Consider the following 21,102-nt stretch of genomic DNA (forward strand, 5'->3'; position numbering starts at 1 on the left):
TACACACGCTGTAGTTCATGCGACAGTTATAACAAAAGAAAAGAAGGATATGGATCAAAGTAACAAAAATAATCAAAATAAAATGTTAGGACTTAGACACGTTACCCAAAAAGTAAACTTTGCAAATGTCAAGATTCTTCACCTTAGGATAGCTTTAATTGTCGCTACGCATATTCCGTCCATATTTTTCTTTTCTTTTGAGAAAAGATACAAAAATCGGTCACATGTTCATGTCCGAAATTTCAACAATAATCAAGCAAAAAAAGTAAATCTGTTATTCTGCAATAAAGATTCTAACCAAACTGATTTCTTGTTAAATATAAAAACTCACAAAGAAATCAAAGTCCAACTTATATAATTCACTTTCTTATTGCCGATGTGATATTATATTAAGTAGGAAGTTTGAATTCGACACATCCGAAAACCAGTATCAGGAGAAATCTTTTCGAAAAACGGACACACGGAAGCAAATATCGCTGATATGTCATGGTCAGAAGACACTTTATCAACCATTAGTTAATATTTATGCTAATAATAGGCTTACATTAACTTTAAATGTAAAATTTATTTCTACAAAACAAGTAATATTGCAGGAACTGTGAGTAATTGGAATTTCACACATCCCTTCCCTTATTTGGCATATTATCCAACTTTCAAGAAAGACTATTTATAGATACAGAAATAATATACTTTTGTGAAATGATTTAAAAGGAAATTATTATATTTCAATTTTAATAGTAACATTGTACTTTTGTCAGTAATATTCCAGGAAAATATTATATGAAATGATTTTGATAGGGGTTAATAAGTTTATAATTAAAAAAATGTCCTCGATTTCCTTTCCTATATCATGCTAGTTGGTAGAACAGACCTTTTCATTTGTAGTAATCAAGAAATGGTATCATAATTACAGACTTTTCACTCTTCTTAGACACAATGCTTCTATATATGGACAGAAGATTGGAATTTTGATGATACAATTTTTTATATGTACAACTGGTCAAATAAGTTGTATTATTTAAGAAAAAATCACAAAAAGATTCTGCTGCAGCGCATAGATATGTACAGTTATAAATGCAAAAATTCCAAAAAGGAGGTGGAAGCACTAAGATGTATACTTTAGTGCTTTCCTATATAATCAACAATATATATTCGATATGTGTGGTGCGCACCTTTCACTCCAACCCGTATTGTTTCGATCCAGCTATAATGCTATTGAGTCACGTATTGTATATATTCAAACCAACTATACACTGAAAAAGCTAAAACAATGGTAGACCGAAAACAGTATTTCACTAAAACTCGTATTCTTGGATTGTTTGTACATGTTTAATTAAAGAAATAACACAGTACAGCCCTGTTTGATAACTCAGTTAAAATTTCCACTAATTTGACACAACTCACGTTAACAAATTCACACTTACAGAACCAAATGCAACAGACCGGGAAGGATTGGAGAAACATTTCTGATAAAAGGGAGTGTCCAAACCCGGAAATCCCGGTTCAAATTGATATAGGGTCTTATAGGGCTAATGTTTAAACGATAGGACAGACATAGATTCATGGCACTGGTATTGTTCCTGCACGTACAAACAAGATAAAATTATGATTTGAAAAAAAAAAAAATGCATGTATCATTTACTGATGTTTGAAGTAAATTCATCTCTAATTGTAGGCACAAACCTAGCAATATCATGCTACAACACAATGATGAATGTAGTACATGTTTGTCCAAACATGCTTCGAAATTCTATAAGCGTGCTTAAATTGTATACGCTAATTTGCTATTGGATACAAAGTGTAAAAATCAAATTTAATTATTATATCTGAATATGCATGGGCCTGATTGAATACAAATATCGAGTGAAAAAAGGTAGGTTTATGGAAATGGGTGGTTTAGGAATATTACATATATAAAACCCAAATAATTATGCAGCGTGTTAGGTCACCGTCATTACTTTGATGGTATTCTTGTTCGTTGTTGGTCAGGTAATATAGATCAATACCTTGGGAGGTTGCCTTTTTTCTTAATGTTATCGCCTTTTTAAAATAGTTTCCGGTAACTTTTAAATAAATATATATATAATACATGGAAATTATCGAGCATTATTTCTCCACTAAAATAACCCAAAATGCAGATTATATAATACCGTTGGTACGAGTTTTTTTTCGCCTTGTTGACACCAAAAACGGGAGAAAGAAAGTGGGGTATATGACTCCAAAAATACATCCGAACAAATTCTTAAGAATTTATCCGAATACGACCTTGATGATTTTCAGTATAATATAACACATAACGCAGCTGAGGATGAGCAATCATCAATCAAAAACGAAGAAAAGGCATATATTATGTATTAAGAACTCAGCGCAAACATATTTACAAGAAAAAAACAGAAACAAAAACAAACAAACAACAATAAAAAAAGGAACGAAAAATCATCATTTTAATACAGTATTTCAAATACCCGGTAATTTCTGTTGTTTATATGTTTAGATTAGTTGCATTCAATTTTGATTTAAATTTCCTAGTCGTTGAAGCTGTTATTTATTCAAATGTCTATGTACAAATAACCCTTACATAACCATATTTGATAGGCAGTTACCATTGAGACAATGTAAACTTTGAATTAGTTATCTGAACATGCAGTTGATAAATGATCTCGTTAATGATATTAACATTATTAACTGCACCATGTAAATTTTATAGAATGACCTTCATGAAAAAATGGATAAGGTAAATCTGGATAAAATGTATAGATGAATGTGACACGGGATATGTTTCCTTTTTCGTTTTCATCTCTCTTCTTGTATTCTATATCCAGCCATCTGTATACAACCGATTGCTGATTGTATCTTAACATGACATACATAGTCAGTGTCCTCTCATTTATTCAGTACTTGAGTGGACTAAAGTATTCCGATGTCCGCCCGCCCTCGTGTCATACAATAACTAAACAAATAACACCTCGAGACAATATCAATAATATTATACACAGACAAATTTTAATTAAGTATAGCTAAAGTCTAACACGTCGCATTTATTCTCAGATTCAACATAGTTTCCGTTGACGGTACATATACTTTTTATATATGAGCATTTAGGTATACACACTTTGAAATCTGACTTTAATGTTATAGGATATAGAATAGAAAAGAAGTTATTTGACTGATTGATTGTTTTTTTTAATTAATAGAAGACGTGTTACTTAAATAAACGTAATCAAATGGCGTGAAAACAACAACTGTTAAACCTAACAAAGTTTTTTTGTTGTTTCTTAAATGCTTCATCTATCTTTAAAAAAATGAACGAAGAAAAAACATCCTTTCATTTATCTTTGGCAAAGTACAGAATTTGGGATAAAAAAACAATTTCTAAATTCAAGTGTACATACTTGTACCATGAGTATATATCTTGCATTTAAAGTTGAGTACAATTTACACTCTCGATCAATAATCGGTTCAGTCAGCTAAAATAAACATTAGAACATTCTAAACTTAGCCTGGTGTGAAACAACACGAAACCTCACGCATGACACGGCAAATCACTTCAATTGAGTTTGTTGACTTATTTTTTATTCTTATTTACGCTTAACTGAGTCACTTCATAATGTACATTATTATTGATTTTAAATTGAGTTTGGTCTTAATTGTCGTCCTCAATGACGTTCACCCTTTATTTCATTTCTTGTATGACAAAAATACAGATCTCAGTCCCATATTCATATTCGAACCGTCGACAATTATCAATATACAATTTCTAGAGTCGTCTTTCTATGTAAAGGAAAAAACACATAAAAATCAAATTCCAATATTTTACATTACATGTTTCTACTAACAATATCAGTGTCAAAATAATATAAGATACATGATACCGCAATATGAAAGTATGATGCTGAAATATACGTACTTCCAACATTGCAAAATATTTACTTTAACAAACGATAGGCAGACATGCGCAGACCACGCTTACTTACTGTTGCCGTGAAAAATATATAGATTTGCTATTTTACGTAAACTTGATGTCTATTATACGCTTTCATAGGACTGAAATATTAATATTTTGACAAAAAAAAAAAGGGAGAATGATAAATTGGAATTTCATAACTACCTTCCCTTCCAGTTATACACACAACAATTATCATTATACTTTTGTTAATATATAAGGAAGTTATTAGATTTAGTTAATGGAAATATTTGACTCCACCCACACTTGACATGATTTTAATAAGGATAGGCAATTCAAATACTTGATGAAATAACCTCGCCGTTTATTCCATTCATAGAATATAAGTTATTACTTATATAATTTGGTTGGTCAGTCCCAAGCAAGAAGTATTAACACAATACTTTCTAGCAGTATCCTAATTAAGACACAATGCGTAGATATGGACAGCAAATTGGTATTGTGATATTTTTTGTTCAATTAACATGTACAACTGGTAAGTAAAATTTGTTATATTGTGTAAGAAGACGATCGATTGGACACAGTGTATATATACATATTGTAAAACAAGACAAGTTTGACGTATAAACTATATGCAGCAAGTTAGGGAATTACAAAAGTAAGAGACCGATATGAATTACAATAGACATTATTGGAATAATCATGATCGAAGTGTCTGTTTGCGGTAAGCGGTTTCAACACATCTTTCGATGCAGGTAAGGTGTTTCTTGGTCGTCTACCCATTAGAAGTTGTGAAGGCGATAAGTCAATACCTTCCAATGGAGTAGTTCTGTAGTCCAATAAATACAAATGATTGTCATCAGATTTCATCCAGAGGTTTTGACGGTATGAATTGCTCGCTCGTTTTCTCCGTTCGCACTTTGAAAGTGGGGACTAGACGTTTTGTGGTCGATTCCCATGAACTCGGACGAACTAAATTGTGGTCAATTTTCAGATCGAAGTCTAGTGGGTATTCCGAGCATAGCAAAGATTGACTTAAGAGCATTGACGATAGTTATTGTATTTGATGATTTTAAGGTAGCACATCATTGTACTTAGAATAGTAATCCAAAGTTAGAATGCAAGTTTTACTCCGAAAGTCGTATTCATTCTACCAAGCTGAATGCAAGATCCAGAGTCATAGTTGGTTTGAAACGGTTCTGAAGGTCGCTGATTTTGATACGAAGCACATAGTGAGCAATCTTGTACACAATTCTCGATATCTGAGTTCATGCAAGGCCAATAAATCACTTCACGTGCACGTTTCTTGCATTTAGTCATTCAAAGATGAGACTTGTGTACGAGTTTCATCGTTTCGTCGCGCGTAATAACGATTCTGAGTCCTTTTTAGATAATGCCATCTAATACGGACAATTGATCCCTCGAGTACCAGTACTGTCGAACTTAGAACGGATTTTCGGATTTCGTATCAGGCCATCCTTTGAAAATGGTTTCATGTAACACGTGTAATTCAGACTTTGTCGCTTCTTTGATTTCAGAGTATTTGTTCTTGCTAATCGCAATCATGCAAATGATATTCTGAACGATGTTCCCTTCGTCACTGTTGTGTGGACTTGCCAGTAAGAATGCTTTCGACAATGTGTCGGATATTTTCATGTCTTTACCTTTCTTGTAACACACTTGAAGGTCGTACCACTGAAAGTTAAGCATCATCTTCTGAATTCGCAGTGGTGCTGACAATAACGATTTCTTGAAGATGTGTTCCAATGGTTTCTGATCATTGTACACAACTGTATGTTTTCCAATATATAACAATGAAATTTTCTAGTGCTGAACACAGTAGAGAGCATTTTCTTCTCAATGTGTGCGTATCGTTTTTCAGACTCGGACAAAAATCGGGACGCATAAGCGTTTGCACGTCCTTCCTGCATAATGACGGCACCTAGTCCATTTTGACTCGTCACACTCAATTTCTACTGGTTTTGATACATCGAAATATGCTAGAACTGGAGAAGTATTACACACTCTCTTGTGCTCCTGAAAAATATTATCCTGTTCGTTTCCTATACGAATAACAGTATCAGAGGTTGTCGAAGTGGAGCCTCCTAGGAGTCTACCAACACCCTCTTTATTCGTCGGAGTAGGCATATTGACTATTGATGCAACTTTCGACGGGTCGAGACTCAAACTTTTATCGGTTATAACATGGCCCATGTACTTGACTTCCTGACGTAACATTTCTGGAAATTCAGACGGTGGTTGTGTTCGGTTGTGCGTTTCAGAATACTTTCATATTCGGTCGTGCCAATAATACCTTTTAACATCTAATCCATGATCCGTTGATACATTTCCGGACCGCACTTGATTCCGAAAGGTAAACGGAGCCACCTAAAACGGCTTATCGGAGTGTTTAAAGTTGTCAGATATGATGACGGTTCGTCAAGTTTGAATTGGAGAAATTCTGATTTCGCGTCTAGCGTTGAGAATACTTTTGGGTTTGAGAGTGTCGTTACCACGTCATCAATAGTCTTAAACGGATAGTTTTCACGTTGTACCACTTTGTTAAGATATTTTGGATCTATGCAGATTCTGACTTTATCGTTACTGACGGCTACAACCATAGAGCTAACCCATCCGGTCGGTTCCAATACTTTCGTAATATAACCGTTGTCTGCCATGTAATTATGTTCTGCTATCGCTTTATCCTTGATCGCTGCGGGCAATCGTCTCGGCGGGTGAACTACACCTTTCGCGTTTTCCGCCATCTTGATTCGGTATTCGCCCGGAAGTGTGCCTGACGTCTTGATCAATTCCGGAAAGTCATGTGACCAGTCATTCTGAGTGTCAATTTCGCTGATAGGCGAGACATCGTCGATCGCGTGAATTCTTTTCACCAAGCAACTCGAGTGTTTCTGCAAAGTCACCACTGATTATATTATCCTGTTCGAAATTTCGAATGTCTCTTCGGTTTTACAATCTCTGTATTAACTGAAAGTTCGATTTTGCCCTACTGTTTTATTGTATGACCGGTGTACGATCTCACCGTTACTTTGTGTTTCGCACTAAGTAGTAAAGCGTCAAAGTGTCTTTCGAAATAATGCTACATTTGTCACCAGTATCGATCCCGAACTTAATCGGATTCTTGTAGATTTCCAAATCCACAAGCCACTTTTTCGAAGAATGTGAACTGTCACTTTTCACTGTTGAAATGTGCAAAATTTCGCCTTCGCTTTTGTCGCTACCATAATCGGAGTCATGTATCATGTTTACTTTACAGACAGTTTCTCAATACTTGCATTTTGTTCCTTTTACTGGAATAACAAGGCAAGTTTGGCGTACAAAATATATTCAGCAAGTTAGGTGATTACAAGAGTAAGGGACCGAAACAAACTACAATAAATATTATTGGAATAGGTCAATTTCGGACCATAAGTGTTTCGGGCTTAATATGAAATGAGTTACACATATACAGTTACATTTCATGAAATTCTGAAAAGGAGGCGGGACACTGATTTGCATATTAAGGGGCCCATAAGTGTCAACCAAAATGTTCGAGCGCAAGGGGCACCCCTCACCCCCTTTTTGATCCGCATATAATGTTTTTGTCACATTTTCATATTCAAATTAACCAAACACTTATTTTACAATAGGGAGATGACAAAAAATGGTAGACCAAAAAATGAGTTTTTGTCATGTAGTTACAGATTTAACAAAAAAAAAAAAAACAAAACAAAACAAAACAAAAAAAAAAAAAAAAAAAAAAAAACAAAAAAAAAAAAAACAAAAAAAAAAAAAAAAAAAAACAACGCAGCGCTGCTTGAACTGATCAAAATAAATTTAGAAACAAAACATATTTCTTTCGGTAATGGATATGTGAGTTATCAAATTTCCTTGATCATACTGTAAATACAATAAGCATGTTTTTGTGTAGTTTTGAATGTTGTAATGGAGCTTTTCGGGGGGGGGGGGGAATTACATGGGTTGCCCCTGTTGGTATCATTGAGAATATGCAGAAATAAACGAGACATGCTCTAATGAACTGAATAATACTTTTTAGCTTCCGGACGATCTTACTTAAATTTCTCTGGAGAATTCATCTTTGAAGAAGGTACATCAAATCAAATATGTTGTACTTCTCTTGTCCCGCTGTTTCAAATGTGGATTTTGCACGAGAATAGAACGGTTTTATTGACTTGCAACAAATTAAAATCCTGTTACACAATTAAAAAGGTGACGTCTAAAGATGCTGGAAATTACACTTGTTTTGGAAACACTACATATCGGGGACTGCAATATGAGAAAGGTGTTTTAGTAGTTATTGGCAAGTACATATACATAAAACTCCAATACAAAAAGACTATACACTTCTCATTATACTGGAATTTATACCTGCTTTGTAGACAAGACATTTCTGAAAAAAAATGTTTTGGAAGTTTGTATATGCATAAACATAAATATCGCCAATAAAATACAAAAGCGTTACATGAATACATGAAACGGAGACGATCTATACACAATGTTGCGAACCGATTAAAACAGTAAGCATGTCCTACTCCGCTATCAGCGTGCGTCATATTGCAAGTGAGTATAATCCTGTAAAAATAAACTATAATACAGCTCCGCAACACTCGTCAAACTCGTATCTAAAGAGACATTATTGAATTCACATGTGGGATGAATATTGAAATTATGTTATTTTGGCTACATTTTTATCAACAACGGGTCATTTTTAAAGAAAAATAACACAAAACGTCTACAATCTGTACTTTAAATCAGAAGTTTAATCTTATCCTTATTTTGTTCTGATTATTTCAAAGACTTGTATTAAAATAGTTAGAATTAATGTATGTTGTTTTTGTTTATTTTAGATCCCAAACCAATGTTTAATAACCGAATACATTTCCCCTTGAACCAGTCCAATAGAACACTGACATGCAGCTGCAAGAATACCAGTCTCGCCATTAAAACGTGGGAACATCAATCATTCGTCGGTGAACACATTCGATACCTCCGTGCTTCTATACACGATAAAATAGGAACAATCACGTTACCATATATACCTGCAGAATCAGAACGATACCAAGATGATGGGCTTTATGTATGTTGTGTTGTAGATAACCAGAAGAATGAGAGCATTTATTTTCCACGTGATGAAATTATAGTAAAATCAACAGGTACATTTGTACAATGTATAAATTCTAGAATATAATGGCGTGTTAAAAATGACTTAATTTGACCAAGTATCTTTAAAAAAGAAAGATTCGATTACTTCTATCGTTTGATAGAAATTCAAGATTCCAGGTTTTGTGTTTCTGTCACTAAGTCTGTATTACTTTTATATATTAGTGCGCATGATGGAACAGTTTAACATCCAATATCAAAAGGATATTTCAAAGCAACCTATGCTAATCTTTTGAATTAGTACCATATATTCTTTGCTTGATTTTAAATTTCAGGCCCTCCTATATTCATCGCATCAAATCAACCAAGGAGGCATGGCCATTTAAGCCCGACTAGGCAGTTAAAGCTTCGGGTATACACAAACAGCCCTTTATCATGCAGTTTTGCTGAAATCACAAATATGTCATCATCAATGGCTTTCAAGCATGATATAGAGGTCCAGCGTACAAATTACAGAGACCTCTTCCATGGGGAAATGGTAACTGTATCAATTTTCGAAACAATTACGGATTTACGTAAAGTATTCAACGACGATGTTCAGCAGTATATGATAACAGTCTGTAATGAATTTGGCAATAGCAGTTACATCGAAATCCAGTCATCAATGTACAAGAGTAAGTCATATACTGAATTTTTAATTCTCTTATTTTATGCATTTTGTGTATTGAATTTACCGACGTCGGTGTTAACTTTATTTCCCACATACGTTTGTAATATTTCTATTTACAAAATCAATGTAAGAAGCTAACGGAAGTGACACACCTGCGCATGCGATATAGTAAGATGAACAGACGAACGTTTAGCCTGACGATGTAGGACAGTGAGGGATAGAAAATTCGACAGATCACTTCAAATAATTTTCTATGCATTTTAAATATTTCCTTACCATTACATAAATGTGTTGTAAACGAATATATCAATTGTTTAGGGCCCTGATTGTTTATACTTCTAAATATCTTCCAAATCAAACTTATATATCTATAAAGGAGTATGGAAATAATTTTACCCCTACATATGTCAACCCTTTTTTTCTTCCTAACAACAGAGCAATGTATGCTAACTTTGATCCTTTGCAGAATATTCTACGTGGACCAATGGAAGAAATCTTATTATTGTCGTTGTGGGATCCGTTGTTGGTGCTGTATTAGGGGTCCTTGGTTTTATCAGTCTTATTATAAGTAAGTATGAGGTGGTACAATAAACAATAACTAAGGCATAAATCGTTTTCTATTCGAGGGAGCCTCCGATTTTTATGTTGAGTTAGACAACTTTCAAACAAGCGCGAAAATATATATATATATGTATATTTTAACAGCAGCCTGCAAACGTTCTATTTGAGTAGTAGAATGTATATTTGATATTTATTGTGCATTAAAAGTGTTTTTTAGGTTTGACTATTCAGTGATGTCATGAAATGTTGAAAGCCGTTGTTTTATAGATTTTTCCTTGAATATTAACGATGCATTGACTTGATAAATTTTGGATGTACAATAATTGGTATGAACCGATGAAAGTTCTCGACAGTATTTCGAATTGTTCTGCTGCTCACAGTTTGAACTTTGTATATGTTTTATGTCAAGTCACTTGAGAGGAATTATCTATTAACATTTTTATGGTGTTTTAGTTCAGGGCCATGCCTTACTTGTTCTAATCTTAAACAGGTGCAAATAATTTTCTTGAAATCCCCTATTTTCAAGAGCAGTCCTTTTCAAAACTTATAGAATATACCATACGACTGTACGATTTAGAATTAAGAGACACATAACATCAGAATTACGTATATACATGTCTCATATGCCGTTGCATAAGTATTGATCAATTTTGTTTCAGGTAAACGGAGATGCCATGAAAGTAATCAGTAAGTAGGTTTTTATGTAGATGTTTGTCTTTGAAAACTTGACTGATATGTATTTGGCACAAATCTGTCTACGAATACGGGAGGGTACGTTTCAGAAATATCCCAGTATAAATATTGCAGATACCGGATAAAAATTCTAAAAACTGCGATTTTTTCCTCTCTCCGTTTTACTTCACATAGCCTTTGTACCGCAAAATAGAAACACAGATCTTAATCAGGTGAACATATATACCTTTACATTAATTTTAGTTGAAATAAAGCAATACTGAAAATGGCGAGAAAGTTCCCTTGCACTTTTTCTCTATATAAGCAGCCAACAAATATTAATCTAGGTCGCAGATGTTTCAAGGTAAATTTAAAAATCTTTTCCTTTGTAATTAATCTTGAACAACAATGCCTCTAACATGTATCATTTTTCAGACAAGATGAAATTGAACACATTGATAATGGTTGGTATTATTAATGTATATTCGAATCTGAGAGAAACAAGTGCAGGATTCGATTTCCAGTTATTTTGTTAATTGTCGCGGTTTTTTAGTGTTCAAATCAATTTCGCGGGAATAATTTTGCGCGGTTTTCTGTCAACCATGAAAATACCGAACTCTTTGAAAATTAGGAGGTTTACAGTATATATCAAGAAAACTAATTAGGAAAAAGATTAATTACTTAGATTTCAAAAGAAAAACATATTCCGCCAATTAAAAACCAAAATTTAGAAGCATATTATTCAGCATATTTTCAGCAAGAAGAAATTGTTAACGATCTAGCAGCATTATTAAACACAATTATATGCATGTAAAACAAATCAATTACAATATGATTTCAGTATTTGTCGTTGTTACAAGCAAACATCAGTTTAACATAATGCATTAATGAAAGAATATTTTTTTGTGCTTTGATGATTTTCATTATCAATATATATTTTTTTAGATCATGTAGGGCCAGTTGAAAACGTTATTTATCAGGCAGCCGGTGACATTGGACTCCAAAATCAAAACGAGGTCATACAGTCATTACTATTTACATATTACAAGAAAATTTGAATTGAAATTAATAACGAAAAATCCAACAAATTGCGTTATACTTGGTGTATGTACATGTATCTGTATTGATTTAAATGTGTACGTAATAATTGATGAATGAATAATTGTGTTCTCCTGCCCGTTGCTATACCGCTCATTATAGCACAAACCATCTTAGAGGAATCGAAACAATTTTATCTAGCAATGTTGATTTAAGAAGGGGAACAATATATACAATTACATTTTTTTGTAAGAAATAATTCCAAATCATCTTCCAAATATACAGAGGAAGATGTTTACAAAATGCTGGAATTTTCAATCGACAACATATTTGTCCAGTGTGGTGGACGTGTTTTTCAACAAACGGTCGGCATTCCAGTGGGAACAAATAGTGCTCCTTTACTTGCTGACATATTCGTTCACTCTTATGCTGCTGACTTTATAGCCGAAATAATATCGTTTGGCTAGATCCTTTAATCTCAGTTTCCGCTATGTAGATGACGTATTATCTTTAAACAATCCTAAATTTTGGGATTTGATACATCTCATCTACCCCAAAGAACTTGAGATAAAGGATACTACAGGCACTGTGAAGTCAGCCTCATATCTTGACCTACACGTACAAAATCGATGATGAAGGAAAAATATTGACCAAACATTACGACACACGTGACTTTTCATTAAGAATTGTCAACTTTCCTTTCATCTGCGGCAACATCCATTCAGCACCTGCGTATGGAGTGTTCAAATCACAACTCATACATTATGCCAGAGCTTGCCGAAACTACGCAGACTTTTTGTATCGCGCTAGAACTCTAACAAATATGCTTCTAAAACAAGATTATGTGCCTACAAGATTGAAGTCATCACTACAGAAATTTAATGGTCGTCATCGTGAACACGTGGATCGTTATGGTGTATCCATCTGCACAATGAAAATTGATTTATTCAAAGGGTCATAGTTTCCCTTTCCTCATTTGTCTACACAGGACTTGAATTTTTATGAGCAACTCGGTGTTTGTTTCTAGAAAAGCAAGGGACGCTTAACCCACCGGTGCACCTGGTCCATGCTGCCAGTTTTTCGTGGAGTCCGAGTTTCTCATTTGCTTTTGTTACTTTGTATGTATGATTTTAGTTATTTTATGGTCTTTGTTGTGTATGCCTGTTTTCCCGGCCTGGTCCTTGTCCCTGGATTATATTCGTTTGATTACCGCTATAACCTTGGTTCCCTTGATTACTCTTTTGTAATACTTCTCAAAACATCTAAATCTCTCATAAATATGTAAGTGCATGCACTCTCATCTATGACAGTGCTTGCATATTTTGAATGTGAAAAGGAAAATTTATTTAGAATAATATGACAATAGCAGCGTTCGCTGGAGGAAAATAATAAAAAAAGGTATACCTATAGAATACCAACATGTGAATAGCAGATCATTTTAAAACAAACATATGAATATAAACCTTCAAATAAAACGGAATTATGCAAGGAAACAAATTGGCTTTTACATATCTTACAGAACGAAGAACTTAAGTATGCAGAGTTGGACTTTTGCCCATTACATCACTTTCGGGTTTCTGCAACAAGAGCTGCACATAACAGAACAGAATATGTGGAAATTGTGACTTGAATCATTGCTCTATAGTTAACAAACTTTTCCTACATTAATGAATATGCTGGCCAGATGATATTCTTCTGTATGATCTATACAAGGCGAAAATGTTGTTTGCACAAGAAAGAGTAAAACGTTTCGTTTCATAACACACCTACCGCCCACACATTCACACAATGGAGTATAAAGAAAACATTAACGTAGCATGATAATTTGTTTTTTTTTTAGGATCTATTTCATGCGAAAAAATGTAATTAGCATGTCTATTTAATACTAAAATTATACATATGAAACAATAAATGTATTCAAGATACAAGTGTCCTCACTTAACTAAGACTTCGTTGCCAATTTTTCCTCGCAAATCTATGTAAATGATTACATCATCTATGTGCAATATATTCAAATGCTTCACAATGATCGCGGAAAAGTATTAAATGAAAAGTTTTCATGATATATATTCAAAAATACCAATCATTAAATACTTTAAATTTCGGTTTGCTAGATATGACTACAGGGGCGGGTCTAGACAGTTTTAAAAGGAGGGATGCCAGCCGGAGTTCCTTAGAAAATACGGGTGCTGGGACGTTATTTTCCTTTTATTGTCAATTTTGCATTTTGCACATGAAAATGTCAAAGTTTCTGAAAAAAAAGATAGTTCCAGCCCCCTGCCTCTTCTCTGGATCCGCCACTGTCATAAGTGCAGCATTAGAAACAAATTGTAATGTTTATGGACGCATGGAGAACTGAACCAGTGTTTTTTATAAGAATTTTGGCGGAAAAAGAATCACTTCCGTTGTTTTGTGCGCATAACCGTTTGTTTGTTTGTTTATTTATTTTTTGTAGTATATTGGTTTCCTTATTTCCAGGTGTATATACGTGAATAATTAATTCTTTTGTGTACATTGTGTAGACCGTCCATTTTTGTTTTGTTTCCACGCTTTGTATGTATATTTGATCTGTGTTATCTTTGAATTTGAATAATATGAATTAGTCGGTATTATCCTCCAGTACCATAAATATGGCATACAGTCTACATTATGTACAGTGAAACCTGTTATACTGAACCCTGAACTAACCGACAACATGCCCATCACCAGAACATTCAATTGTTAATGAAATATACACGAAGTTGTTCAACCCACGTTACAGTTAAAGTACAAATAACCCTTACAGAACCACAATTGATAGGCAGTGAGACGATACATACATGAATACATCAATTTTACATTGTATGATATATGACCACGTTATAAATGCGACATGTCAATCTTCTTAAACGACCTTCAAGAAAAAAGTGGATAATGTAAATCTGAATAAATGATTTATATGTATAGATGAATGTGACATAGAATGTGTTTCCTCTTTCGTTTGCACATCCCTTTGTCTCGTATTCTTTATTTATTATATACATTGAACTAATTTGTCCTCAAGCACGACAAATATAGTCAAATGGTATCCTCAAATAGAGTTTTTTATTACTATTATTAGTAAGTAAATCCCTCTCTGTCAGTTCACGCCTCATACGAATATTCAAAATCGCCTTAAGCAATTTTAGCTAAATCTAAAAATACAACATGACAGATACAGTGTGCTATAATGCAAAGGCTATTTATTCATCCATCCCCCCTAAAAAGACATTTTTAAGAAAGCAAAACAACTTCACTGTATTGACTTTTGTGCCGTACAAGACTTCTAACAATTAGGCTTGAACAAATGTTTTACAGGGTTAAAGTCATCACTACAAACAGTTTGGGGTTGTCATCATGTACTAGTCGTTATGGTGTTTCCATCTGCACCCATCTGCACATGAGAACCGATTTGTTTAGCCTACCATAGCTTTCTTCTTTTGTCTATCCCCGATCCTGTCATTTAATGAGCAACTCTGCTGGTGTCTTTAGACAATGCTTACCCTACCTGTGCATATGATCCATACTCCCATACTTTAGTGGAGTCCGGGTAATTACTGTGAACGTTTTTTTCAATTCGTTGATACCAATTTTTGGATTATGGTAGAAGCACAAGTTCGTGGATTTTTGAATTCGTGGTATTGAGGTTTATTACTTAAAACACTAGTTTATGGAATCTTAGCTAAATCTAAAAATACCACATGACACACACAGGTACTCGTCTAATTATTACTTTTATTATCATGATTTTATAAGATGTTTCTTCTACATTGTGCTAATTACTGAATTTGAAAAAAAAACAAGATTTAGCTTAAATTCAACCGAATAAAAAGTGCATAAACATTTAAAAAAAAGGCAAAACAGGTTCCTGCGAAAATATAAAGCAGTGCAAATCTTATCTAAAAGCACCCCAAGTAATCTAAATGAGCAAAAACAAACATTTCATGCGGAATCTTCTTGGTTTTACATAAAATTAATTCAATTTCCAAAAAAAAGTCACTATACATAGTTTTCACATAACATTAAACCTGTAACAATTATTCCACATCAAATTATGAATCGGCAAATTGACTTGATACAAGAAATTATCGGATTAGTTTGCATTTAGCACGCGCTAATATTCCGCGTAGAGATCCCTTTTTTGGGAAAGCCAATGAAATTACGTTTTATTTTGACGTTGCAACCACCGGCAAATTTGTACTTGTATTTAACCGGTACTTTAAACAATATTATGTAATTCAAAATTCAAAAGGAAATACGGTATATGTACAACAATATCACAAATCTCTTTAACATTTATCCTGAAATGGTATAATAATCAACACTTTTCTTTAGCCACGATAAACATTTGCTGCATTCTTAAATGTAAATCGTCTGCTGTCGCGCAGAAAAAAAATAATTATGTTGAAAAACCATGATGGTCTTACAAACATGTATGTAGCTGATGTTAGTCTTGTCTTGTAAACTAGTTACTATTTTTTTAAATAAAACTAAGCAAATGGAAGGTAACCATATAACTAACAATTTTTTTCGTCCTTTTGCGAGCAATTCTTATTACACATGAGAGACTTTATCTTCAAGAGAACTGACACAGTCGTAACTTACATTTGTAGAAATTATATAGTTCTCAAAATAATCATGATAATAATACACAACAGATGTTAATCTTATGGCATGCCAACCTTCCTCTAACTGTTACATAGGTTCATCAACTGACGCACGTGCTAAAGTTTGACTGGACTTTATCGGAATTCATGACGATCGGTGGTCGCCCCGTGCAGGTCCGTGTGTTAAAAGAACAGACCTGTAGCAGCGCTAAGCTTGTCGTATAAGGCGACTAAATAGTGCTCAGAAACCTAGCCGGGGGCTAGGTGCTCTGCCCACAAAGCAACTGGTGTGTGTGCCCCAGGTGGTGGAATGGGGTACCCCTGGCGTGTTGCATGCTGGGGTTGTCAGGCTATAATACGGAAAACCTGACCGCAAACCATAGTGGTGCACCGTGTTGGGAAAGATGCCACGTTCTTCGCACGTTAAAGAACCCTGCTGTGGTATTCGATAGGAGTAGGAACCTTTGCGCTCCGCCACATGAGGCTAAATTGCCCGACCTTACCCATCCCTCCTTTTACCAGTGGCAATCAAAATTTGTCGACCCTATTATCCTTGTGACCCATCCTTTTTTTTCATTTCATGTTCATTTTATCATCCATTTCATGTTCATTGTCTGAATATAGCTGAAATATTTCTGCTCGGACGTTAAACCCCAACAAACAAACAAAACAAACAGTGGTCATTGATAAAATAGTCCACATTAAATACATGCTTTTGATTGATGTCTTTAACATATTTCAGATAATGATCATCATTTTCCTTTATAAATATCAAATTACCGATAAAAAGAATAAATGTTATTTTGTTTTAGATAGTGTATTCATCATGGTTAATATCAGGGCCCACCCTTGCAGGATCACTTGATATAAATCGAGATAAAGTCACTGACAAAAACAAACTGCCCTTTTCTCCCATAATGAAACTTGAACAGATAGATAGATAAATAAAAACAAAGGTACTTACCAGTTAACGATGAACATACCAGCACTAAACTTATTTCCAAGGATGATTCAGTTAAATGTTTAAAGACGCGTGGAGAAACAAACGCGTGCTGTTTTCATTAAGCTTCATCTTTTGTTTATGTGCTATAATGTAAAAGCTGTTCATTTCCCCTAAGAAGCTGCTGATTTACCGTTATTGTGTGTTTGTTCGTTATATTTTGGTTATTTGGTGTTCATTGTTGTGTGTGTGTGTGTGCTTCCCCGGACTGTTTTAAGTACACATAACCCTTAACTTACCACAGTTGATGTGCAGTTATCATTTGAGATGACATAGAATAATAGACATCAACTGTACATGCAGTTGTAAGAAGACATATGAAAAAAATATAAATAATAACTATTACATACATATGTCGATCTTCTATAATGACCTTCAAGAAAAAAAAAGGGATTAACACTGAATATATGATTTTTATTTATAGATACATGTGACATGATTTACTTTTCTTTTCTTTTGTTTTGCACTTTGCACATTATTCGCTTTTGATCTTTTAATTTTAATTTCCTAAATAAAGTGAACATCACAAACGAAAAAAAACACACACAAAAACATAAACAGTAAAGACAAAAAACAAAACAAAACAAAACAAACAAAACAAAACAAAACAAACAAACAAAAAGAAGACACACACACAAAAAAAAAACAATAAAAAAACCAACAACACAAAATAAATTAAAAAAAAAACAAAACAACAAAAATAATAAAATGGAATAAAACAAAACAAACCAGACGAATAAACAAACATATTTACCAACATAATATGTAGCTTTGTTTGTTATGCGCGGTGGCGATAAAACAGAACTGTGACAGCAAAATTAAGCAGTGGATTGATATAAACACATAAAATCACCACTCCCTGACATTAGCCATAGAAATCTTGTAGTTCGAATCAATTGTTAGTACGAGTATCTATTCAATTGTTCTCTCATCATCTCACCTTATAACTACATGGGTGAAAGTTTTTTTCTGACGACTATCAAAATTGATAACGTAATGTTTTTTGCTTTTTGTTTTGGCCATAAATGTCAATTAAGTAGCTGTCTTTGTAAGAGTCATGCAAAATCTGAAAAAAATGTGATACACCCCAAAAAAGGCTACATACTTTTATTTTTGTAATTAAGTTATTTTATGGGTCTATACTATGAAATGTGTAATTATTCGTTCAAATCTGCCTGCTTTTAGGAGATAATCGACATTGAAAATACAGTAGATTCTATTTTATTTGAGCGCCATTAACAGAGTTATCTCCCTTAATTCTGAAATCTACAGTGCATTCAATATAATTTTTATCTCTTAAGAGCACGGGTTATATGAAAAAAACGCATGTTTTTTTTCTGTTTACTATGATATTTCAAACAAAGTATCAAAAATAAAATATATAGGCTTTTTACCCATGAATCACATTTTGCATGATCCTTAGCTGGAATGCTTTTTAAATTATTTTAACCCGGTTATTGTACAGAGGTCATTGCATTTTTGGTGTAATTGTAAAATTGTTAATCATCTTCAAAACACATTTTTCATCACCAAAGGTTGTGCTTGAAACAAGATTGTTTGAAAAAAATAGGGTGCATATAAAAACGAACAACTGTGATTTGTTCCATATTTTAGACCCGTTTAGAAATAGTGTTGGTTCAAAGACTTTACATAAATTGTATCATTAACTGTCTCTTCACTAATGATCTCGAAATGATCATGAACTGAATATACTTATAAATCGTAATGGCAAGCCCTTCTTTTTTTAATTATTGTCTTCAATTAAGTTATATGTCAAGTTATGCTGGCAATATCGTAAAGTAACCGTGACACATTGTTATGTGGTTGCAAATTGGGAATAAGATATCAGTTTTGGGGGTGGTAAACGGGAAAACATTCCTTCGAAACATTATCCCAACTTACACCTGAAAATCTTAAAATACATTAAAAAGTATATTAAGAAATTTACGGTGTATAGACTTTTGAATATCCGTCCCTGATTTTATTATCTTAAATTATGTGCCTCATCATACCCAAAACTATATTTTCGGAGCGTATGCAATGCGTCTTTTGTGCGTCTTTATTGTATTTCATTTGTTTTGTTTGGTTTTGTTATTGATCTCATTTCGTTTTTTTTAAATATTGATATGTACCATATATAAGAGATCTATATTGCTCAATTCATATGATAATCAAATGACAATCATCATATGATCATAGGAGTTTCATATTCAATTGATATATGTTATTCTTTTTTAAGATCAAATAGAATTAATTGTAGATTCTCATCCCCTACCGCCCCTAAATAATTGACAAAAATCTAAACAAAAACTGGGACGGAAATTTCAAAATCAGGATTCGTTTCACGTCGGTTTCTAGTATTGAGGTACTATGAGACACAATCTTTCATTTTATGGAGATTTAAATAATGATTCGTCTCTGAAACTTATGTTGCTGTGAATTTAGAACTATCTAAATAAGAGCAAAATTATGCCAGCAAATATCTTGTAAGGAATAAACAATAAAATTCTTCCACCCATCCCATATTTTTTGTAAATGTTGGATGAAAATCCACAATTGAAATTCACTTATCCTAAACAAGACATGTCTTTGTCTGTAGCCAAGAATTGGACGATGCTGCTTCTAAAACATAACAGAGGCCACTCCACAATCAATTATGCATGGTCAATCTAGATTGATCACTTTGTATATCTGTACTTTTGTACATGTATTTTGTCCATTTAGCATCCCAAAATATATCTATTAGGCAGGAAGTAATATATGAGTAAATTCACGATTGTAGATCAGACCTAACTATAATTCTTGCACGTCTATAGTGCAAATAAATAACGTTACAACTTATAGATAAATTATTGATTGTATTTCAATTATAGTTTAGTAAAACTGAATGTATTTTGTTATATATATACACTTATCATAAATATATTTCAAGGATTTTGTATTGGTTCTGATCACCAGTCGCCCCACAAATATATAGTTGAATTATTAATTAGTTTCGTAATTACATTTATAAAAATGCTGTAGATTTATATTGATAGTTTAATTGTTCATGATAGACGTGTGTTAAGGTTTTAAGGCTACGATAGGTGGTTGTTTAATAGTAGAGAACATTCATTAATAATACAAGACCAGTGCTTTAGTCACAAATACGAAGTTATGTGTAATATTGAGTGGTATTTTGTTACAAATGTTAAAAAAAGTTTTTATTTGTTTTATTGATGTTAAGTCTGAGAGCACACGATCTGCTAATGGGCATAGCTAGCTGCACATTTTGCTGAATTTCAGAAGTCGAGTAGGGTTGTTGGAATTATGCATTACGTATTAGACTTCTAATAGATCCTAAGTGTCTTAAGGCTACACCTTAAATGAAACCTTTCAAGGTTCCATTTTAATGCGCACTTTTCTATGCAGGTATTGAAAACTTTCAGTTTTCTAGTAGGTCGGTTGCTTCAAACCTTTCACACTTGTTAATTGTTAAATCTAAGAAGTTTACAGAGAAATTATAGAACGG

The 21,102-nt window shown here is 33.4% G+C and overlaps 1 protein-coding gene across 8 annotated transcripts; it reads left to right on the forward strand.

Annotated features, from left to right (window-relative positions):
* The first annotated feature begins 4,262 nt into the window (after nt 1-4,262).
* Nucleotides 4,263-13,894, forward strand: LOC148599697 (uncharacterized). 8 transcript variants are annotated; one of them, XM_088557278.1, is made up of 9 exons: nt 4,263-4,439; nt 7,962-8,207; nt 8,773-9,078; nt 9,361-9,699; nt 10,162-10,263; nt 10,916-10,943; nt 11,364-11,392; nt 11,874-11,944; nt 13,486-13,894. In XM_088557278.1, exons 1-9 carry the CDS (start codon nt 4,376-4,378, stop codon nt 13,594-13,596), a joined length of 1,296 nt encoding a protein of 431 aa, XP_088413404.1. In that variant the 5' UTR covers nt 4,263-4,375; the 3' UTR covers nt 13,597-13,894. The 8 variants fall into 8 exon arrangements, 7 of the variants coding, with proteins under 7 accessions (XP_088413404.1, XP_088413407.1, XP_088413406.1 ...); XM_088557281.1 differs by having other exon boundaries at nt 7,962-8,012; XM_088557277.1 differs by having other exon boundaries at nt 4,264-4,439; nt 7,962-8,225.
* The last annotated feature ends 7,208 nt before the right edge of the window (nt 13,895-21,102 follow it).

This window comes from Perna viridis, chromosome 13, assembly GCF_037379345.1.
Source record: "Perna viridis isolate PV_CMFRI_1.1 ecotype Kerala chromosome 13, ASM3737934v1, whole genome shotgun sequence".
Taxonomy (NCBI): domain Eukaryota; kingdom Metazoa; phylum Mollusca; class Bivalvia; order Mytilida; family Mytilidae; genus Perna; species Perna viridis.